At 38.6% G+C, this 24,026-nt stretch overlaps 4 protein-coding genes across 5 annotated transcripts; all 4 read right to left on the reverse strand.

Annotated features, from left to right (window-relative positions):
* Positions 1-680: 680 nt before the first annotated feature.
* LOC139213388 (olfactory receptor 1M1-like) lies at positions 681-1,418 on the reverse strand. Its single transcript, XM_070844065.1, has one exon. The coding sequence runs from the start codon at positions 1,416-1,418 to the stop codon at positions 681-683; it is 738 nt and encodes a 245-aa protein (XP_070700166.1).
* A 2,669-nt stretch (positions 1,419-4,087) lies between these two features.
* On the reverse strand, positions 4,088-5,272 carry LOC139213275 (olfactory receptor 1M1-like). The gene has a single exon (XM_070843935.1). It carries the CDS (start codon positions 5,270-5,272, stop codon positions 4,280-4,282), a length of 993 nt encoding a protein of 330 aa, XP_070700036.1. The 3' UTR covers positions 4,088-4,279.
* Positions 5,273-5,962: 690 nt separating this feature from the next.
* Positions 5,963-8,148, reverse strand: coa4 (cytochrome c oxidase assembly factor 4 homolog). 2 transcript variants are annotated; one of them, XM_070843973.1, is made up of 2 exons: positions 8,019-8,148; positions 5,963-6,575 (listed from the first exon to the last, which is right to left on the reverse strand). In XM_070843973.1, exon 2 carries the CDS (start codon positions 6,544-6,546, stop codon positions 6,283-6,285), a length of 264 nt encoding a protein of 87 aa, XP_070700074.1. In that variant the 5' UTR covers positions 6,547-6,575; positions 8,019-8,148; the 3' UTR covers positions 5,963-6,282. The 2 variants fall into 2 exon arrangements, with proteins under 2 accessions (XP_070700074.1, XP_070700075.1); XM_070843974.1 differs by having other exon boundaries at positions 5,963-6,572; positions 8,019-8,139.
* Positions 8,149-9,658: 1,510 nt separating this feature from the next.
* On the reverse strand, positions 9,659-10,621 carry LOC139213389 (olfactory receptor 2AT4-like). The gene has a single exon (XM_070844066.1). It carries the CDS (start codon positions 10,619-10,621, stop codon positions 9,659-9,661), a length of 963 nt encoding a protein of 320 aa, XP_070700167.1.
* Positions 10,622-24,026: the final 13,405 nt, after the last annotated feature.

The following is a 24,026-nucleotide window of genomic DNA, read 5'->3' on the forward strand; positions in this document are numbered from 1 at the left end:
ATCTTCATGTACCATTCCCTGTTGGCCTCGTTGGCCCGTTGTGTTCTGTGTACTGTGAAACATCTGTGAACAGAGGTGATGTTACCTCACATGTTCCCACCATCTCATGCTCTTAACAATCAAACTCAGGGTCTAATGTAGCTGTTTCAGTGATACTGCATGTACAGTAACAGTGGTAACGCTTTTCTGGCTCCAGCTCTTTTCAGGTGGGAGATCATCTTATTTTTTTCCCCAACAGCAGCAAACGCCTTGTTTTATTAGTCCCTCAAACAGTAGAGCTGAAACTGATTTGCTGCAGCCATTTAAGAATGATGAGGCAGAAATTTAATATTAGAAAAGAAAGAGAAGACACAGGCCTTAAATCTCCAGACATTTAATACATTAAATCTTCAAATGGTGAAAAATCTTTAAAGCAATAATTGGATTATATTTCAGGTTTGGCCTTCTGTGAAAGCCTTTTTTTTTTTTTTTTTACTGTCCGGCTATTTTATTCAGAAATACTGAAAATGACTAAAACCACAGAAAGGCACAGAATAAATTATCTAAGTTTGAAACTGCAATTTACATTTTTTTTCTGACCTGTGCTGGCTTTCCTAAAATGAGATGTTTTTTTCTGAAAGAGTCCCCACTCTTGGCTCTTTAGCCATCTACACAAACATTTAAGTCCTACATTTCTCCCCTCATTTTACCAAGTCTCCAAGGTTTGCTCTTACTTTATGTGCCAATTTTTTTTTTCTGACCAGTGCCAGGGCCCTGATTTTAATCTCTTTGGTTTTCAAAGAGTAAACAATAGGATTGATGCAGGGTGGGATACAAGAGGCCAGCGACAGGCTCAGCACTCGCTGGTCTGGGTCAATGAGACGCAGATAAAACCCAATAGTAAAAATGGTAATGAGAGGGATGTAAAACACAGCAACAAGAATGAGATGCTCAACACAAGTGGCCAAAGCTTTCATTCGACTGTGCAATGATTTCATCCTGAACACAGTCACCAGGATGCTGGAGTAAGATAGAATAATAAAAATAAAAGGTCCCACAAGGAGAAAAACACTGAGAAAAGAGGCGGCAGACCACTGCATTGTGTAATCATTACAGGCGAGCCGAAACACAGGCGCGTAGTCACAGAAATAGCTGAACACTCTGACAGAATTACAAAAAGACAGTTGAGTCATTATACCTGTTGTATATGCTGTTACTCCCAGAGCTAAAGACCAAGTCAGGCCGACAATACAAGACATGCTCCTCAGTGTGTTGACTGAGTTGTGACGCAGAGGGAAACATATTGCAATCAGCCTGTCGTAGGCAAGTATAGCCAGTGCATAAGACTCCAAAGATATAACAGCATAGTAGACAAACATTTGTACCAAACATAGGTTGAATGTAATGAAATTGTCCTTAACGAGGAATATCTTTATCATGCTGGGAATAGTGTTAAGGAATAACTGTGTGTAAGCAATGACTAAAGGCAATGACATAGATCACCAAACTATTGAACCATTGAACCTAACAGTAATTAAAATGCATTCTGTGTGTAGAATGTGCTAAAAGTCGGTGAATGAAGCGTACCTGTTTACACTAAGTCTGTTTGATGCTGACTCCAAAAAGCAGCATGTCCGACCCTTTGGCAGCAGCAGATATACTCATTCCTCACTGATCTCAAGAGATCAATCGTCCTACTGATGCTGAGAAAGTTGAAGGCTTTTAATGAAATTAATTGGATCCTTGGAGATCAGGGCTCTACTCTATCTTATTTTGAATTATTATTTTTAATGATTCTGATTATATCACCACACTTAAAGGCTGGGATACTGGGATACTCCACCCAACGCCATTACCTTAACTCATGCAACTTACTCAAACTGAAAAACTGACTGATGCAGGTTTCATTTAAGAGTTTGCCACTCAAACAGGTCTTTTTAAAGTTAGATACTCTTACCTGATCAAACCTGTGTGGTCCAGTTACCTTTGTCCGTCCAAAGTGAGAGTTCAGTCTAGATTATAAGCACTGTGCTGCCACAACCTGATGAGAATGACCTCAACGAACTCTTGTGATTAGATGAGGATATCAGGACCATCTTCTGCTGTAAATATTAATTAATCATCATTGTGTTATCATCTTGGTTATTATTTGGATGTCTATGAATTTACTGTCTCACTGTATAGAACTGAGAGAATTTACCAAATATTTTGTGAAATTTGTATGCACAAAATAAATAATATGTTGGCTCACGTATTGCACAATGTTCCCAGAAGATGTTTTTACTCATTAAACAGACCATGGTGAGCACAGACAAAATGGTTCTAATGAGCCCAATTTGTGATGCCATCACCAGAGAATTTTGTTTTAACGATCACAACGTTAACAAACAAACTTTTCACTGCTTAAACCTCAGACTAATTAATCCCAGTTGCACCTCGTAAGAATAAAGACAATTAAAAATGGAGTTAAACAGGTGGAATTGTAGTGCGGTGTGGTCTTTTTTTCTTATAATCCCTAACTTGATATTCACTGTTAAAACTTAAATATCACTAGTTACCATTGGCCTTACAAGATAAGATAAGATTAGATGAGATACAAAGGGTAATTTGCCTTTTTGTTGATAATGGGAGGATGCCACTCACTGATGTCCTCCTCCTTTAACAGCTGATCAAATCTCTTGTATTGTTTTTTGTTCAAACCAGTCCTTACCTCTAAAGGCTACCTTTTTGTCCATTAATGCAATCTTCAGTTATGCCCTTTTCAGTGTGTACATCATCCACAGAAATGAATATGCCCCGTTAGATTTATACCTTTCATTTCTTTAAAAGTCTTATAAGTAATATTCAGTTCAGCAACCTATGCAAGTGAATCATGCACAGTTTTAAAAGATCTCACTGATGAGGGTACTTTGAACTCGCTCTCTTGATTATGTTTCATGTTCATAGTAAAGCACCAATTTTTGCATCGCAGCTCACAGACCTCTCACAGTACGTTAAAAAAAATAAACAATTTCAGGGCGTCTACTTTTTGGTAATATGAAACATTATCTATTTCTTTAGGAGCTAAGATTTCGGTGTGATAGTTTCTTTAAACCTGGTCTGTGAAGTCACTGGGACCTGTGGCATGTGCAGGTTCTTATGTGGCACTTTTACTGGGGTTTACTGGTACTAAAAAAAAAAAAAAAGTGAATTTCACTTTCAACATATGTGCAGTTTTCACTTGAATTTAAAATTCACCCTCGTAAAATCAGACAAGCCTCCAGGTCAGCTTTTGTTGGCCTGAAAAGCAGAATTACTGCAGATGAAAACATAGTTTATCGAGCAGGCTGTCCAGCCAGCAGGGAAGGCGTCTGTCCTTTCTGTGTACTGTGGAAAGTCACCGTGTTGTCATTCCTGATGTCCAGTCATGCACTCCTTCATGACATAGTATAGCTCAGCAAAACCAAATAGTCCCAGCTCCTTTCAAATAAAGTTTTATTTTATTTATCCAGTTAAAACATACATCAGGTTCTCTGGATTCCTCAAACACAAGAGCTAGAATTGACGTGTTGAGGGCACTTACATTTGATAAATCAAGAATATATTCTTTAAAAAGACATGAAGCACACACCTAATGCAGGAAATGATAGTTTTTAACATTTAAATCCTTTGTAAGAGGCCAAAATCATACAAAGGTGGAAGATAAATCACTAAAGTTGGAAACTAAACATTGTATTACAGTACGTGGGACACCAAATATCAGAGGCCAGGACACACACCTTTATAGGAAGTTTGCTTCTGAGCCCTTAACCTGAGCCCTTATCATTTGCTCTGAAAATATTTCTATGTATTATGCATTGATCTGATTTTTAGCCTTACAGCCCCACCAGAGAGATCATTCAGAAGCTTGTCCTTTTCTGTGAAATGCCTCAGCAGTTAAACATAGCATCACTGAGTAACTGAAGGAGCTTCAAATTTGAGAAATCAAGTTTTGAAAATGTCCCTTTTTTCCACATCGACGGTACATCTTAGAAGGAGCAAAAAAACATAATCACATATTAGAACACAACCCAGCAGAAAGACGCAATGAAACAATATTCTTTTATTTTTATATCTGTTGGAATTCATTTGCAGTCTAGCTCACAAGAGGACAGATTTCCTGTGGTACAACCAGTGTGTATACTGTCAGTGATTAGCACAACTGTTATATATATTTTACATACATTTATATCTCATGAAACAGAAATTTATGTTGACAAACATTGTTAAGGTAGCACACAGTCAGGCACCTTACTCACTGCACAAACAAAAGAGCTCTAAATCATTTCTGTGTGTTTTTTGTCAGTGTGTTTATGTGCCAATTAATTTTTTTTCTGACCAGTGCCAGGGCCCTGATTTTAATCTCTTTGGTTTTCAAAGAGTAAACAATAGGATTGATGCAGGGTGGGATACAAGAGGCCAGCGACAGGCTCAGCACTCGCTGGTCTGGGTCAATGAGACGCAGATAAAACCCAATAGTAAAAATGGCAATGAGAGGGATGTAAAACACAGCAACAAGAATGAGATGCTCGACACAAGTGGCCAAAGCTTTCATTCGACTGTGCAATGATTTCATCCTGAACACAGTCACCAGGATGCTGGAGTAAGATAGAATAATAAAAATAAAAGGTCCCACGAGGAGAAAAACACTGAGAAAAGAGGCGGCAGACCACTGCATTGTGTAATCATTACAGGCGAGCCGAAACACAGGCGCGTAGTCACAGAAATAGCTGAACACTCTGACAGAATTACAAAAAGACAGTTGAGTCATTATACCTGTTGTATATGCTGTTACTCCCAGAGCTAAAGACCAAGTCAGGCCGACAATACAAGACATGCTCCTCAGTGTGTTGACTGAGTTGTGACGCAGAGGGAAACATATTGCAATCAGCCTGTCGTAGGCAAGTATAGCCAGTGCATAAGACTCCAAAGATATAACAGCATAGTAGACAAACATTTGTACCAAACATAGGTTGAATGTAATGAAATTGTCCTTAACGAGGAATATCTTTATCATGCTGGGAATAGTGCACGTGTTAAGAAATAAATCAATTACTGCGAGGTTGACCACAGCCAAAAATTTTGGAGTGTGTAAGCAATGACTAAAGGCAATGACATAGATCACCAAACTATTGAACAGCACTGTAACCACATAAACAAATGCCAGAAAGATGAAGTAGATATTGATGAGGGGAAATGTCTCAAATCCGATGATATAGAAGCCCGGAGGATGAATGATGACAGAGCTGTTTAAAACATTCCTGAGAAAAGACATAGTCGAACTCCACAGTCTGTGTGCTGGAAACAGCCACTTCCAATCTGTAAAGCAGAGAGATCATATTGTACATCCCATCTACAGAGGGAATAAACCACGTTTAATTTTAATGCCAGTTTGATGAGCACATTTAAACATAACATATAACGTATATTTTCATTTAGCTCAAACGTGTGTGCATGTGCTACATATCAGTAACAGCGGCTTACCTGATGGCCTCTGAGGGACGGCTCAGCAGCAGCTCTAGTTAATGCTGCATCCCAATACAACAAACAGGTGACCGCATGTGTGCTGTGTACAGCGGAAGATATACTTTTGTCACTGATCTCTTGAGGAAAAAGCTTTCATTAATTTGATTCATAATGAGCAGGGTTGTAGCTTACTGGGACTAAACTTCTCTTGCCCTCAAAACAAATATCTTGATTCTAGTTTCGAATGATGGTTTAGTGAGTTTGAGCATCTCACACCACTCCTCCACATAATCACCATTAGTATTCATAGTTATTGTCTGTGTGTAAGAGATGACAAACTCTGGACCTCTGAAACCCACATAAAAAAAAAACCATGTGTGACCTGAGCTCAGTGAAAAACTGATAACGTCTGTCTTCATACAAACCGCAAAGAATAACAATCCCTGATTGTTCTGATCAGTTATTCTATGAATATGTCCCTCAATAAAAACAAAGTGAATACTTTATAAAACTTTGTATTTGCTTTGCTTTAATAAACTTAATAAACATTTTTTACAGATCCCTTCATTGTATTTTTAAACAGTACAGTGCTGACCAAGATATGTACAGAGTGGGACCCTTTAAAACTGACGAATGTACTTCCCAATGCTCTCTGGTGGATGATAAAGAAACTGTTTCTACATGAAAGTCAAATATTTTTTTGTAGTTTTCATTATGAATAATTCAATTAGATCCAGTCTTTCTACAACACACATGTCAAACAGGTCGTCGACACATCTCAGCCACTGTGTGTGTGTGTGTGAGTGAAGTGTTGTGAGTTCAGCTGGGCGCAGACTCAGTGGAGGTTGGCTGCTGCTGCTGTTTCTTCATCAGCTGTTCTTTCCGGGCCTTTTGGAAATTCATCATGCAGTTTTTGAAAGTCTGGACCTGGCTCTGGCAGACTCGCCAGTCCTGGTGTTCGGCCATGCACTCCTGCACAGCATAATGCAGCTCGGCACAGCCGGTGCGGGATATCATCCGTTCGACCGGGTCATCCTCGTCCTCGTCTTTGCGGCTGCGGTCATGGGGTGAAGGAGACGCCATCCCGTTTCAATGCTGACTCAGAGGGTCTGCTGAGGACAACACGTGATATTATTAATAAACAAGTTTTAGAAAGAGTTTACAGTTTTACACAGAACATCCTGGCTGTTCCTTCAGCATGTCTTTACCTCTTAGCAGCAAAATGTATCTTGAAATCTCCAGCTGTACAATCTACACTGATTCAACTCACTCTTTAAACTGTCTTATCAGTTTAAAGAGTGTATTCATTGTTTTTATGCAATATAACACATTTTTATACAACTGCAGTGGTGGAATGTAAGTACATTCACTAAGCACTGTATACGGAAGAGCAATTTTAAGATACTTGATACTTTAAGGTACTTTTATACTTCACTCTTTCACTCTTCTCCATTTAAGAGGAAAAACACACTAAATGCATTTGGCTGTTAGATGTGTTCACAGTTCCTTGGCAGATTTACACACAAAACATACGGTGATGAAACGTGAGCAAATGAGCTCAATCTAATTTGCTACAGTGCTCAGTATTAATAATCCAATATCAGTGATAGAAAGTAACTACCTGTAAGTACTGTACTTGATAAAAATGTTGGGGTATTTCTACTTTCTGCTACTTCATACTTCAACTCCACTTCAGGAGGAAATATCGTACCTTTTTTTTATTTCTCTACATTTATCCGTTAACAACTTTAGCCATTTTGCACATTCGTATTAATAATAGAAACTGTAGGTTAATCAACAACTAAATTATGATTTATTATTACAGGTTAAGATGAGACTTTATTGATACCGTGGAGAAATTCACAAGCAGCAAAACATAAACTAAATAAAATGCCCCACCCCCCCCACCCCCCCCCCCCCCCCCACCCCCACCTTCACCAGCTGCAACATGCAAAAGATGAACTCATCAATGCATCAATAAGTAAAATACAGTAACAGATTACACATTTGTCTAAAATGATCCCTACTGCTCAAGGACTAGTTTTACTTTTGGTACTTTCAGTGTATGATGCTTAGACTGTTGTACTTGTCATTTTCTACACTGTAGTATTTCTACTGCTACTAAAGTAAAATATCTGAGTACTTATTCCACCGCTGCACAATATATAATAGCACTCTGAAAGAGGACATTTTGCACAGTTAATACTTTTACATTTGATACTTGATCGTTGACTATCTTATGCTGGTAACACTTTTTGGACTTCTACTTGAGTGTGACTTTGAATTGAAGGCTTTTACTTGTAATGGGCTGTCTTTTAAAAATGCGGTGCAGCCTCATTTTACAAAAGTACAGTAAAGACACAGTAAAGATAAGCTGGTGTCAGGTTCCCGTGGTCCTTTAACAAACTGTGGTTTCAATTCAGTTCAGTAACAAGTCGTTTTAGGCAAAAAGCTACAGTGTGCAGTCTTTATCTTTACCTACTGGTGCACACAGGTTAGCTAACATGTTAAATAAAAAACATGCTCATATTCACGTTGCTCTAATTTTTCCTCACCTGCTTATTCTCTCTGGTTGAATCCAGGCCCAATAATAAGTTTCATAACCTGCACCAAGCAGGACTTTTCATAACCAAACACACGGTCGATGTGCTAAACATGAAGCGTAACGTGGGGGACACATTTGAGCAAAGGACGAAAGTGCAGCCGTGAAATGCGTCCGTCGATGCATAAAAAGGAGTTCCGCTCCATAACGAAAAGGAAGCTAATACATTGAATTACTTTGGTGAATATATTGTATTATTCATGAATTCAGAGCAGCAGTGTGAACGTTTTTGCTCTCAGCCATCCTGGAGCACATTTTCACGTTGTCCAAATGCTGTGGAGACCATTTCGAGCCAACTGAGTCAAATAAACTAGATTTATAATGTCTATGATTCATCTCCAACTTTATAGTCACTAAAGGACAGGGCACATTATCAATTAGCAGTCCATGTCCCCCCCATTTAATGACAGTTTTATGCGTTATATGTATGATGCTCTACACTCAGGGTCAGACTACTTTGAAATGAAGTCAGTTACTGAATACAAATTACATGGCAATTTTTGTAATCAGTAACATAATCCATTGAATGTAATCTGATCTAAATATTCTGTATTGCTTTTGGATTTTTTCAAATTCAAACATTGAAAATATTGCCAGAAAGATGAAGGCTGCTCCAAAAGTCTCACAAGTATTCTTCTTTCTTTCTAAACATCAGATACACAAAGGCTTAGTAACATAACGGAGGGCAGGAGAAAAGATAAGGGAATAGTTAAAGACATGTTGCTTTGACTGCTCCAAGTCACGAAAAAGGGCTCCGTTTATCTTTGACATTTACAGTGTGTGTGTGTGTGTGTGTGTGTGTGTGTGTGTGTGTGTAAGAATTTCTCAATGCTGACTGCTACAGTGTCTAGCTCTGTTCCTAATAGTCTTTTTGTACTGTTAATTGATTGTTAGTGGTAGTTTGAAGTTATTGTCCTCTTAATTTAGAATGGAGTTATATCATAATATTGTCACCGTACAATTCCACTGAATGTCTGTAAATGATAATACTGAATAATCACTTAGTTTGTACCGTGCAGACGTGTGAGAGTTTTACTGTCTTATACATTTTTAAAAGAAATTGAATATTCATTCTAAAAAGCGATAAAATGTAATCACCTGCAGAATTTTACAGAAGCAGCACACTGACATAAAAGCTTTGCCGCTGGTAAACATAATAATGAGACCTTCTGTTTTATCAGACAATTTATTAGGGATACAAATGTGAGATACAGTAAAATAAAGTCAAAGATTGTTTCAGATTGAGTGTTTAGGGTAACAGATAAGGGTTAGAGCAAATATCAAACAATTACATTCAAATATAACCAAGTATAATTTAAGTCAGCAATATATTGTTACACAAGAATCAGGGAAGATATTACATTGACTTGTCTGATTTGGGGAGCAAATAAAAATAAATATCAAGAAAAGATTATTGAATAAGAAGGAATAAATAACGTGGCACTGCATTTATGAAAACCTGGCTGTTTTAAGTGCTGATGATTAGACAAAAACATCCCCGCTTTCTCTGTTCCACAGTGAATGATAAGTAAAATAAATTGTCTCCCCACGCACACACCCACACACAGTCTTAACTGTTTCATAAGAAAGTTGTCAAGGGCTTGTTTTATTTCTCTGGACCAGTGCCAGGGCTCTGGTTTTAATGTCTTTGGTTTTCCAAGAATATACGATGGGATTGATGCAGGGTGGGAGGCAAGAGGCCAGGGACAGGCTGAGCACACGCTGGTCTGGGTCAATGGCTCGCACATAAAGCCCGACTAAGAAAATGCTGAATAAAGGAATGTAAAATATAGCAACGAGGATTAGATGCTCAATGCAAGTGGCGAAAGCTTTCATCCTACTGCTTACTGATTTCATCATGAAGACAGTGAGCAGGATACTGGCATAGGACAGGACAATGAAAGTAAAGGGGCCCATCAAATTCACCATACTAGAAGCTGAAGCCACAGACCACTGCATTGTGTAATCATTACAGGCGAGTCTGAACACAGGCGCATAGTCGCAAAAATAGCTGAAGACTCTGACAGAGTTACAAAAAGACAGTTGAGTCATGATCGCCGTGCTGTATGCTACTCTCCCCAGATTGTAAACCCAAGTCACGGCTACAATACAAGACATGATCGGCACCGTGTTGAATAAGCTCTGATGCAGAGGGAAACATATTGCAATCAGTCTGTCATAGGCAAGTATAGCAAGTGCATAAGACTCCAAAGATATAACAGTGTAGTAGACATACATTTGTAGTAGACATAAATTGAATGGAACAAAGTTGTCCTTAAAGAGGAATGTCTTAACCATGCCAGGAATAGTGCTTGTGTTTAAGATCACATCGATGACTGCGAGGTTGACCACAGCCAGGAACTTTGGAGTATGTAAAGAGTGCTCACGGGCAATTATGTAGATCAATAAAAGATTGAAGACAAGTGTAACCACATAGACAAACGCTAGAAAGATGATGTAGACACTGATGTAGGGAAATGTCTGAAATCCAATGATGTAGAAGCCTGGAGGATGAATGATGACAGAGTCGTTTAAAACAGTCCTGAGAAAAGACATAATTGAACGATACAGGTCGTGTGCTGGAGGATGGCCTTTCTGCTTTAAACTTCTCCACCCTGGAAAAGAGGAAAACATTGCGTCATTACGTCACTCTTTCCGAACCCGTACTTCAGATAAATACATACACTTCTGCATTTGACTTTTAGGATATTGAAAACATATTTTCTCATCCTGTGTGATGAATACAATGGCAGAATTTACAGTGCACCCACCTGCTCAGTGTGACTCCATGTGACTCTAATAGTCAACGTCTGACTGGTCCACAGTGGAAATTATACCCTCTTCATTCATCTCCAGAGATAATATGCAGTCTTTTAATTGAGAATAATACGCATAAACAATCTAGTAATGAGCAGTGTACCATTACTCACACACACTCATCACAGGCTTATCTATTGGGAGTAGTGTGTTGTCCTCCAATTTCTCTTGTGGACAAAACAAACAAATAATTAAGTATAACGAATAAAAATGATTCAAGCAAACCATTATTTCTACCACACAGCATTAACATTTTCTATGTTTAAAAGACCGATTTGGGAATGATATCAGGTTCTCATTTTGTGTTTTCAGTTTTGACAGTAAAGTGACCCTTCTGTTTTCATTTGACTGCACATTTCAATGGGGAATCAATGTACAAATACAAATAAGTATAATATAGTTGTTGGTTTGGTTCTGGCACGCTTTCAGGACCACAGAGAGATTCACAGACTTGATTTTTCTGACTAATGGATATTTTTAAGGTAATTTTTATATTTTGCCTGCCACTACTACTGCCACACTGCCTGCAACTTTACAGGTTACCACCTGTAACATCTTATATACATGTCTGTACTTCAGCATAGAAACTTCCTGACAGACTGATAGCAGAAGGGTTTTTTTTAAAAAAAAAAAATGAGAGACCTGGTTAGAAACATTATAACTGGTCTATACCTCACTGACCTAGCATGACTAGAGAGAAGACAACATGATTGGTAGGTTGGCAGAAGTATGTTTGAGAGACACATAGATGAGTCCAATGTTAAAGGTCAAATTTTCTGTACATTTTCAAGTTCATACTTGTATTTGGATGTCCTACTAGAACAAGTTTACATGGTTTAATGTTCAAAAAATGCAATATTTTTCTCACTGCTGCACTACAACTACATTTCCCTCCCTTCAAGGGTTTACCCTCGCCTGAGCTCAACAAAGTTCAGCCACGCATTATCATTGGGTCCGATCATCCTTATCTCATCATCCCCACTGAACCTGAGCTTACTGGCCCTTCAGGTGCACCACTCGGAGTCTTGGATGGGCTTTGCAAAGGCCTTCAGGGCTGAGCCCATCTATCTCACATGGGCCACTTCTGCACTGGGGGATCAAACGGCTTATAAGATGGATGTCTGAGATGTTTGAGGTTGAAGTCCAGTGCGGTCAGTTTCAATTTGGACTCTTGCTTCATCTCAAACACATTTCAGCCTACCCACTTCCATTACAGCATTACACACAATTTCTGTTAAGATATTTATTAAACTCAGGGCCAAGGTGTAATCTGTAGAATGAGAAAAAATCCTCATATGACTTGAAGTGAAAAACAAAAATTGTGTAAATGTGTGTCTGAGGGTGTATTTGTCAGCAAACAGAGCGTAATGACCCCGGACAAAAGGACTCTCTACTGCAATTGACACCCTAGAGTCTTTCTAATGAACCCAGTTTGAGATGTCATCATCCGAGCACGCAGGTTAATGACCCTTCTCGTAACAAACAAACCTTTTACGGTTTAAACCCTTGCCTAATTAATCTCACATGCACTTGTTAACAGTCTCACATTTGGGGGGAAGTGGATGTAAAATTGGTGCCCTTGTGCACTGCCAGCTTTCCCCCGAGAGCACATCTTCTGAAATAGTTCAGTTTCTTAAGACTATAAAATCATAGAGGCTCAATTTAATCATGAAAGATAACTGATTACACAACTAGGCCATCAATGATTAAAACTTACTGTCGTGGCTGTACGCTCACATGATAATACACCTGTTCTATATGCATTCATACAATTATTTCTTCAACCAACTTTTACGCTTTGCATAAAAGTGGAGTGTATGAAATGAATTTACAACAAAACGTGATGACATTGACATTAATAATATTTCCTGAGGGGGCTTTTATCACCAAACAAGACCCAGTGATCCCAGACTAAAGGATTCTCTCCATCCTATTTGACTCCTGGGAACCCTGCTAATGAGCCCTATTTGTGATGTCATTACCACAGCATGCTGCTTAATGACTGCCTGTCTGTAACAATCAAACCTTTTACTGTTCAGACTTAAGCCTAATTAATCTCAGCAGCATCTGTTAGGAGGTTGTGTACTCTCGCCCTAATTGTCTAATAGTCACCTCCTCTCCAAGGGGCTGTAGGAGATAGGCCTGTAATCTCACCCCCTACACACCATTGACACCCTCTCTGAGGCCGAGTTTCTATAATTAGCAGGCTAAATGTGACAAACATTGGCGCTATTGAACTTTAAATTGTTCTCACAGATACTTGCTGCGTTTGCACTGGACACAAACGATGTCCTGCTGAATCATCAAAATGAACGTAATTCTTTGGAGACGGGCACAAAGACTCATAAGGCACCTGGAGGATACTTGAGTGCAGAATAAATGAAAGACTGCTGATAATGACGCTCTGGGTAAACACAATCAATAAAGTGTGCAGGAGCTTTCAGATATATCCCCATAAAACACCAATATGGTATAAAAATGGTAAAAAAATGTGAGACCCATGATATGTTAAGTTAAAATAATATAATTATAATAATATAATAAATAATTCTGAGTATAAACGTGATGAATGTTTCTGTATGTATATGTCTTTTAGATTCCACTTTTGTCTCTTCATCAGTTGTGGTCACAGATAAGACCTGTCGTTGGTTTTTATTGTGCAATGCGATATGCAAGCTTTAATGTCAGGTGCAAAGTCTGAAAAACACAATATAAAGTTATTATCTCAGGAAGTTAACTTCACAAGAAGTTGGTAGGTATTTTCATCTAAACTGGTCAAAGTAAGATTTTGTATCAGTGAGGAATTATCTCAACTGGTAAACCTATACTAAGTGAAGGAACTGTGCTAAACTGCATATTTAATATTACTTCATGCTTACATAATGTTAGAAGACTGGGTACACAGTCTTTTAAATTATTTACAAAGAGATGTAACATTAAACTTTAATATTCTGAGGGTTTAACAGAAGGATGACTTTTTGATGGCTTGCAGTACTGTTGTGAATTATGTGTCCGGTTTTCTTCTATAAGGAAATCTCTCTTTGAAATAGTTGTATTCCTACTTTCCATTTTTAATGAATGAGTGAGGAGATTAATTAGGCAAAAGGTTCAACAGCAGAGGGTGTGTTTGTTTACAGGCAAGGTCATTCAGCATCGTTCCCATTAGAGAGACTCCAGGAGTTAAAGAGGCGCGATCCTTTTTGTCCTGGGTTATCATGTCCTTTTTATATATAATATAATTATAAAATGAAGGTAAGTTGTAAATTCCAAAGGGAACCTCATGAAAGTGTCAGACTGCCCATCAAGACTAAATATAAGTACATTTTAAAATGAGGCTATAAATAATCCTGTAAGTAATGGCCTCTGGGTTTGCTGCTCTGCAACTGTATGTTCAAGTCAGTCCATGTTTGTGTAGTAGGACACTGACCGTGGCTCCCTTGTAATGCAATAAACCCATGACAAACCCTGTCTTGATGATTTGCAGCAGCAGCAAACTTATGAGGCTTTGATCTATGTAGTTTATTGGGTAAAAATAGATGCCTGGACTGCAGGCTTCTGATAAGCCAAAGGCCCGGAAACCCTCCTTGAATTGATATGGGCACAGCGAACCGCTCTGACTATGGCCTCAAGGTCCAGGATTGGTTTCAAAAAGCGAGTCATGTACTCATTGTCAAAATATAGTATTTTACACCATGTCACAATCTTTTTTAAAACTTAAACTTTGAAAGTTTTATGTAAGCGTAACATTTTAACAAACTCCCGCTGTTAACTTGCAGCGCCTGTGATTTATGGCTGCACCTGAACTGCCCAACATTTCTTTATCCCTGACGTTGATTTATGACTCTTCACTTCACTCTTCACTCCAAGATGAAATGAGCACTTGTATTCTGCATGAAATTGATGAGGGAAATTTTAGATATAATTAACTTTCTCTGGGGACATGATGACAGTCAGCACAGGTGGTACTCAGCTTTGAGCTCCACCATCCTCATTACCTACCGTTCTGCACTAACTCCTCTACAAACAGCATTTACAATACTGCCTTTATGGTGCTTACAGTCTGGTGAAAGCTATTCTTTGTCTGTTAGAAATACTGCTACCAATTAATGGTTTTGCTGACTGATGTGATAAATATTTTCGTCTTTTATGGTATTCAAATATTTTTCATTCTCAACATCAAGAGAAAACACTACAGCCGTGGTGTTGATAGTTGCATGTAGGGGTGAGCAGCACGGGTAAAATTCTAGATAAAACAACCACATGGGAGTGTTTTTGGCCAGTCATGTTAATTCAAAACCTGTCAAATTAATGTAATCAGTGTAACTGTATCACATTCATACCAGAATCCTGTAAACATTTCTGTAAAGCAGTAAATATCATTTATTTTTTCTACTCAGACAATCAGATATACAGTATAACAACCAGAGTTTAAATTACTATGTAATACATCCACTATACATAGAGACAGTCAGACATGGGCTGTCCACAGTACAATTATTTGATTAACTTGAATATTGTAGAAAAACTTTTGTTGACTTGCTCTTAAACTATCCCCCAAAACTTGTAGTGAAATGTATATGAATGTATTTTAACTCCTGCACTCATGACGCTTGCTGCACAATTCATTCATTCAACATTTTCAGACTTTGTGAGAATTGTGCATTCATCACCAACATAGCATAATGAAAATCCATAAAGTTTCCTGTTTCTGCCTCGATCACGACGCAGGTGCCTTCATAAAACACAGCGCTCTCCTGACTCTCTGACTCCAGGTGCTCTCCTAATGAGGCTCATTTACGATGTCATCACCAGAGCATGTTAATGATCATGCCAGTAACAGATAATATGTCTCAATTTCTAATGCCTCTATTAGAAAACACTTAAATACTGAGTAATGCTTCTGTAGCTGACGAGTGAGGCAAATAACAAAGAGCCATTGCAACAGATACTCCATATTATATAATAATAATAGTGCCAATGTGAGTTAGATGTAACTGATCACAACATTGCTACTAATCCTAAGAGTGTCCTAAGTGGGAGGAAAAAATATCAAACTTTTTTAGGACATGTAGTGTCTTTTAATGTTGTATCGCATCATATGTTTTGTCCCCATTGTATAATACTGCACATTTCATGGTCTGACCAAACCTTTTTACTTCTTAAAATATAGTTTATATAGTTTTATGATAGCATTACTGTGTGGCCAACAGGGGTGACTGGCCTTATCTCAAAAGAATCCCATGATACCAGATTTGGTTTGACTCATGTCAGTTTTAAAAATGATATAACAGGTAACATTCAATATCACACTGCTTGTACCAATAATAAGAATATCAGACTCTACTGGCTCAGTAAATGCAAAGTAAGAGGACTCAGCAGTGCCTTAGTAAATTATATATTTTTTCTATCATTTATTTGAATGATCATCGCCATCACATCCCTAACCAAACTTTAAAACTGGGATAAGTGAACAGATCGTGAACCGGGAAGTGCAGGACACAATACAACAGTGAGCTTGCTTGACACTCACCTAAATGTGGAACTTAAAATATGTCAGTTGACAGTTCAGCTGCATTGTAGCCAAATGGCCACACAAGGGCAGTAGCTGGCAGTTTAAAGACTGCAATGGTGAAGGCCAAGAGGGGTGCAAAAAGTTAGTGTGCACTCTAATACACACAGAATGATAAAATAATGTTGTACTAATCTGACCAAAGGAAACTACAAACTACAGAACACAACTGGAGCTGTTTGTAGCACTTTACCATCACAGGATGTACAGGACCAGGAGTGGTCAATGCCAATGTTAATATAAGAAAATGTGTTTAGGCTTGGGTGGATTTTGCTGTCAGGGACGTATGTGAATGTGTATAATGCATTTTCAAATATAACTACAAAGTTGGCTTGAAACTGTACTGAGAGAAAAGAGCTCTTTGAACGCCCAGAAAGTGACAGACAAGTTGTCAGAGCAGATGCTGCTTTCTCTGAGGTAACGGGCCGATGTTGTGACCGCTCGGAGGATCTGCAGCTTCTCTTGAGTGAAGGACAGCATGAAATATTCAAACTGCTGAGACAGTGTTTTTTTCACAGCCATTTGAATGAGAAGCCGCCCATCACATACTCATACTGCTCAAACAGCTGGCACCTAATTAGCAGAGCTACAGTAGATGATGTTGTGATTAATGGGAATCAGATTTAATGAGCACTAAACATTTGGAAATTAAAAGGAATCATTGTTATACGGCATTTGAATGCATTCGCATCATTTTAGAATTGCATCACTGATTCAAACAACAATGTATTGATATATATTTGTGAGTTGTTGTAATTAAAACAAGGCCACAGTGTTGTGCTTTTGTCAAATGTACCACAGAAAATGAGTAAATGATCTACATGAGGCATGCAGAGCTGTTTGTCTGATGTATAGAATATAATTCTGTTTAGAAACACAAGCTTAATTGGTATTTTTGACATCACGTTAGATGAGAATTTGTCTTCACCTGAACAAGAATGCTTTCTTAAGCTGGACATTTTACAGTGTCTAAGGGTCAATGTATGATAACTGACCCAGATTCATAAAAAAACTACAAGAGTGTCACTTAACTGTTCTAAAATAAGGTTCATAATGAATATCATTAAATATTGGCATGGCATCATTTCTACCTTTGCTACTGATTACAAAATATCATGTAGACTTAAAACTGAGACACTAGAAGAGTGCATTATTGTGTTACTAAAACTGGCCGTTGAGCACAGCATGATAACTTAGACATCTAATTAGTCTTTCAGATATTGATGGAGTGATTTCTGGCAATTTTTCCTACTTGTCCTTGAGAGGACAGCCCAGTCAGTAAAAGCTTAATTAATACCTCTTAGCGGCAAGACAGCTGCTGAGGGGTATTCACTGCCACAGACAGCAACTTGTAAAAACTGCTGCGGATAAGGTTTTTCTGAAACGACAGCACCATAAGGTCATCAGAAAGTTTATCTGGGATAAATAGAGAAGCACCCATGACTGGGCTCAGTAGGAGCTTTGGGCTCTCGGTTCTCTGAGAGTCACATTTTGATAACTGCCACGGTGTCCGGATTATCTTGTGCACCAGCGTCACCTTTTCAATCATCCTGGGATGTGAAGGATGTTTGCGATTCTTGTTAACTGAATGATCAAATCCAAAATGAGCATATGTGCCCTTGCTGGAGAGAGCTTGATTGAAATTAGCGTGTGAAATCTGGGGAATTAATGTTTGTCCTACAGTGAGAGATTAAGGTCAGAAGTCTCTCTCTCTCTCTCTCTCTCTCTCTCTCTCTCTCTGTATTTCTCACGAGCTCATTCCATTTACTGACTATTTCTCCTTATCAGGCAAGTCAATAGGTTTAATTAGAGTATAGATCTGAGACACCTGTACAGCTTGTTAAGACAGAATCTGCTCTCCTGGTCGAAGGCCAATCGACCCGCCAACTGTGTATATTCAGGAGGAATAAAGACCGAGGCAGTCCTCTTTAAAACCTGATCTGGTCCTGATCAAAACCCACATGACCTTTGACCTCGGGGGCCAGACAGAAGCTCACAATATCAGACTTCATTGCATTGGTTCCCATGGTTTGCACTTGCACTGCACAGGCGCCAGACAATGAGAAAATGTTTACCGGAGTAGTGCAGCTGGGATTGATGCATTATTACATAATCATCTCCCTTATTGAGATGCATGCTTGTTTGGTTTTGCACAATACTTTTCCAAGCTGGACTACTGTGTGTGAGCTTTAGATGTTTGAAGTAGGTTATCAAAATAATACGATGAGAGGTCAAATGAATAGCATTCCCTGTGGGTGCATTTATCATCAAACAGGACATGGTGACCCCAAACAAAAAGATCCCCTCCTGCCTCTTTGACTCCTGGGAGTCTTTCTAATGAGCTCCATTTATGATGACATTACCACTGAATGCTGGTTAATGACCTTGCCTGTAACAAACAAATCTTTTACTGTTCAAATTTAAGCTTAATTAATCTCATAAGAACTTGTTAGGAGCCCCAAGCTTGCACTCTAACAATTAGAACTGGTAGAAAATGTGTTGAGGTGCACAGTAATAATGAGTCATTAAGTTTTGTCTTGAAAGCTGTCACTTAATAAACATGATCATTGTCAGATTCTCAGCCCTTCTCTGGCACATATTTAGAGCTGTGTGCCTTTCAGCTGTGGTTTAACAAGTCCTCGCTGAATTATGAGCTCATACTGAAACAATGCGGTTGTCTTTTTGTTTTTTTATGTGTCTCACTGAGCAACTGTTTTTCTAATTAACAACAAACTATCAATCTTCATCAATCTCAAATTCATTTGTTTTTAATTCTAACACAAAGCAGCCGTCTGAGAGCTTTGCCTTGATAAAATACAGCCTAAAAGTTCATATTCAAAGTCAGGAAATATCTACTTAATTTTCCACTGTAAAATGTCACGCTCAGTATGTAAAAAACAAACAAAAGAAAAATCTGATCTTTTGATCTGCATCAAAATTTTGTGTTCATGTTATATGTATCTCTTTTTTAAAAATAAAAAGACTATTAGCTAATATTTCAAAATCAAAGACTGACATCAGTTTTGTCTAGTATCAGTTTGGCTGGAGACACAGGAAAGTAAAAACAATGTTGAATGATTCAGTCATTGTACACGATGAAATGTCCTCCCCTGACCGCTTTACTCATTCATATTGACAGCAGTTGTCTCCTCCTGTACGTGAACAACACTGAATAAGACCTGCAGTACATTTCTGGTTTTCTGTGACAGTGTGACCATGTTTCAAAGTAAAAGCATGTACTTTGAGATTGTGGGATAGCAGGAAAATACAAAATCGCATTTGTTCCTCATTCACTTTGCTCCATGCAAATGAGGCAGGTCCCTTCCAGTGGAGAAGTCATTTCAAAGTGACCACAGCAACTTCTGCTCTGCAACACCACCTGATGTTTAAAGGCCGGCATCCTATTCAATCAGTGGTTGATGGGCTGTGAGACACATCAGACACTGAGGTAACACATAATAGTAAAAGTGTTCCTATGGAGGAAAAATGGAGGCCATTTAAAAGGTGGCCTGAAGTTCAGATGCTCAGATATGATTGAATTCTCTGATCGTAGCAGCTGTTCAACAATAACGATAGTATTTTCACCTTCATTTTAGACACATCCCCTAGTTTGCAGCTGCTTTGGCCTCCAAGACATTCATATATAGAGCAAGACGATGAGTCATCGCTTTGCATAAGGCAAGGACATTTGGCGCCTGGACTAAAGAACTCTAATGAATCTTTTCTCTACTTCCCTTTTCTTTATCTTTCTTTTTGTGTCCTTCCTTTTTGCTGGGCTCAGCTTAAACCCTGTCCCTGCGTCCTTACAAAGTCACTCAACTGGATAAAGTCATTTACCTGGATGAAGAGGAGCGAGAGAGGGGAATAGACAGAGAAAGGAGGGGTGGGCCGGGCAGGGCAGAGAGGAAGTCTTTGACAAATACTGCATTTGTAGAGTGAAGCAAAATGGAGGGAGAGCAGAGAAACTGACTGATCAAGTGAAGTGCACAGAGAGCGCAGAGTTGAAGCCCAAAGACTTTGAAAAGACAAGTTCCAACTTGTCTTTTTCAATAACAACAGAACATTGTGTCATTTCTCTTTATTCATGTCCCCAGAAAAATAGAAAAAGGGAATGGTTGAAGAAAGAAATACTACGCAAGAGAGAGAGAGAGAGAGAGAAGATCGCAGCAAAGGCAGATTGAATACTGTTAAAGTAGCAAAGGAAAGATCTGTAACTATCAGTTACATACAGAAGTGTATATTTAATTGAACATATGATGCAGGACATTTTAAAAGATGATGTGCTCTTTAACACTGAAATTGTGATAAGCAAAGTGACAAAGACTGAGGCGTGTGTGGCCTGTTTGGTGTGTACATGATCATTAAGCCCAGCATGTGGTGAAATCAGTCACTGAAACTGCACTTAAGTTAAGATCCATTCCTTTTGTTCCATTCTTTCTCCTTCTCTACATGATGTACGTTATCGTTTCTATGATTTGGGTTTTCTGTCCATTTAAAACATTTGATGGCAGCACTTGTTTAATCTCACTCAGGTCATAATCAGATGACATTTCTAAGATTAACCAAAAACTGTAAGAACTAGTCCAACATCAACACTGGACCGTTTAAACCTAGAGACTTCTTTTGTAGCCACATTAGCTCCTCGGCTCGTTACAGACTGTATCTCTACGCCCTGAAATTTTGTACAGACATTCACCATCCCCAGAGGATAAATCCTAAGGACTTTGATGATCCCCTGACTTTTCTAGCGCCACCATTTGGCCAAAGGTCATTCAATACTACTGGTGTACGACCAAATACCTACAAAACTAACGCCATTCCCATCAGCCTCAGCTGTACTTTGTGTTTAGTGCTTATTGATAGGATGCTACAATGCTAAACTAGGATGGTTAGCATGGCAAAAGTTATGACGCCTGCTGAACATGTTGAGGTTAGTATTAAGCTCTGAGCAGCAGTGTGCCTAAGTCTTACAGTCTCACAGGGCCACATATACAGCACACATACGTACACCAGCTATGAACATACAACACATGAAGTGAATGCTGTCAAAATGAGTCAGGTCAACATACTTTTATCCTTGAACACACAGCTTTCCTGATGCTTTAATACGTAACTCCTCAGCCTCCATATACAACATGACAGTGTATGGTACACTGCCATGTCACCTGACATAACAATGTCTCATATTTTGATGTCACTGTTATGTAAAGGCGGCTGCTACACTGCTGACACAGTGAAATACTGTCATCAAGAGTGTACAAAACTGAACTATCTATCTATCCGCTTGTCTGTTGAATGTTCTTTATTCTATAAATATTAAGCGTTAAATGTTAACAATAGAAATGCCTATTTATAGTCGCCTGTTTCAAAAGTATTTATCTATTAATTTATTTGATCTGTGTGGATGAGAGTGTCGGGTGCTAATCATAATCACACTTGTCACACAACTATACATCAAGTCTACTGGACATAATCAATTTCTCGCCTCACTGTCTTAAATCTGGCGCATTAATCACATTTATCAAGATATATAGGAAGAGAGGTAAACGATTACTTGTTATTGAAACAAATAATCATCATTAAAATCTCTGCTGTCTGTTCGACTCCAGGAATTTACACGTTTGATTTAACATGCTCACACACGTTCGCACTCTCCTGCTTTTTTCATGTTTGACCTTGGTTCCAAAATCCCTGTGATCTTAATGTAGACCTTTAGTTAAGAGGGTTGATGAGCTCCAAGCAACAGAGAGACACTGACTTCACAGGTCGATCATCGTTCCCCATGGATTATTAGTCACGGTGCTGATGAGATTAACATTGCCATGCCTCTCTGTTATATCTCTCCATGCAGACCTCTGCCAGACTCGCACGCTTTGGGGCTTTTATAAAAAAAAAAGAAAGCAGCAGATGAGATAGTCTAGATTCTTTCTCATGAGCCCAGGGACGGTGACGCCTTACTTTAGTTATACTTTCTCAAACTTTAACATGGAGCAGATGCACAATTTACAAAAGCTTCTTTACAAAGCACAACAGGGAAACATTTCCTCTGTTTAAAGTCCGACACAGCGCTGCATGGAATCAACATTTGCTGACAGTGATGGTAAAATGTACTGACGTAAAGAACACAGCTAACTCACCATTTTTATTTGACCTTTTATTAATGTTTTGGTTGGTTTTCTATGCCTACAACAATCACATGCATGGTTAGATACCGTCGCTTCCTCTTTTGCCCATTTACTGATAAACTGGCCGGGTGTCAAATGATGTACAGTGCTTAACAAATTTATCAGACCACCACCCAGTGTAAGGTGTTTGCCACCGCTGCCCTAAATTAACAGTATTGCTGATTACCAAAATATTTTTTTAATTTCTGTAATGGTTAATCCACCAGTATGTGTAAACTCTTTAATCAAAATGATGTATTTGAAATGATGTAAAAGGAATCTGGAGTAGTGGAACTGCTGGACTGGCCAAGTCAAAGTCCAGACTTGAATCCTATCGAACAGATCTGGGATTTATTGAATTAAAAAATAGATCACACACAAATGTAATCCAAAGCAAGTCTCTGGGAACAGCTAGGAACTATTTGGAACTCAATAACAAAAGAGACAGTCGAAAAGTACATGAAAACAATCAGGGCCAAAGGAGGTCAAACAAAATATTAAGATTTTTGGTTAAAATATGTGAATAAGGACTATTTAGTTGTTCCTGTTTGTTATTTGCCTAATAAATAATAATACAATGTTTAATTTGAAACAAGTTTTTGACAGATTTCTAAAATATTTGTGTTTTCTCGTTTTTATGACAGCTGGTCTGATAAATTTGTGAAGCACTGTACATGGGTGTTTCTCAAAGGTCAAAGGTCATAAAGACAAGTCTGGTAACTTATGCCATGTAGTTGTGATGATATATGACAGTTTGCTCTGGTATCCACTTGCTTGCATGAACATGGCACTCCGGCATACATACCAGCTTCCTTGCCTCACCCCAGTCTCCTTCTCCACCCCTTTTTTGTTCTCTCACCCTTTGCAATGTGCACTCCCTCAGCAGATTAGAAACAAGAACACCTTGCTTTCCCTGCAGGGTTTCCTGAATGTAGGCGTATTATTACTTTGCAGCAGTTTGCAAGGGCTGCACTTCTTAGTAATTACATTAATTCACTATTTCATTCCAGCTGTTCAAATCATAAATTCTAAATACCTTTACTGTATATTTGTCACTTGGTTAATAAGATAAATAATACTAAGGTAGTCTGACAAGCTGATGTAGACCGCTCAAGGTGACATTATGCATGAAAGCATTCCTGTCTTGAGCAGATCCTTATATACAATATGTACAATCCTAAAGTGATGCAAGATGACTGTCTTTGGCTCAGTGCATATCCCGCTGTGAGGGAGATACCACCTGCAGTTCATTGGTCAGCTGCTGAAAATGATGACACTGGCTTTAAAAACGTGTGATTCTGACTGTGACAGGACACTGAAAGGGGAATAATCCCAGTCTTTCTAACAAAGTACTTTACTCCTGAAACTGTGCCCCCAGTGCCCTCTCACTGCGCACTGATGGTTCAGTGGG

Source organism: Pempheris klunzingeri, chromosome 14 (genome assembly GCF_042242105.1).
Source record: "Pempheris klunzingeri isolate RE-2024b chromosome 14, fPemKlu1.hap1, whole genome shotgun sequence".
Taxonomy (NCBI): Eukaryota; Metazoa; Chordata; class Actinopteri; order Acropomatiformes; family Pempheridae; genus Pempheris; species Pempheris klunzingeri.

What these genes read in the sequence shown, in the direction of transcription:
- coa4 (XM_070843973.1), bottom strand. Translation starts at nt 6,546, where the DNA reads ATGGCGTCTCCTTCACCCCATGACCGCAGCCGCAAAGACGAGGACGAG.
- LOC139213388 (XM_070844065.1), bottom strand. Translation starts at nt 1,418, where the DNA reads ATGATAAAGATATTCCTCGTTAAGGACAATTTCATTACATTCAACCTA.
- LOC139213275 (XM_070843935.1), bottom strand. Translation starts at nt 5,272, where the DNA reads ATGTCTTTTCTCAGGAATGTTTTAAACAGCTCTGTCATCATTCATCCT.
- LOC139213389 (XM_070844066.1), bottom strand. Translation starts at nt 10,621, where the DNA reads ATGTCTTTTCTCAGGACTGTTTTAAACGACTCTGTCATCATTCATCCT.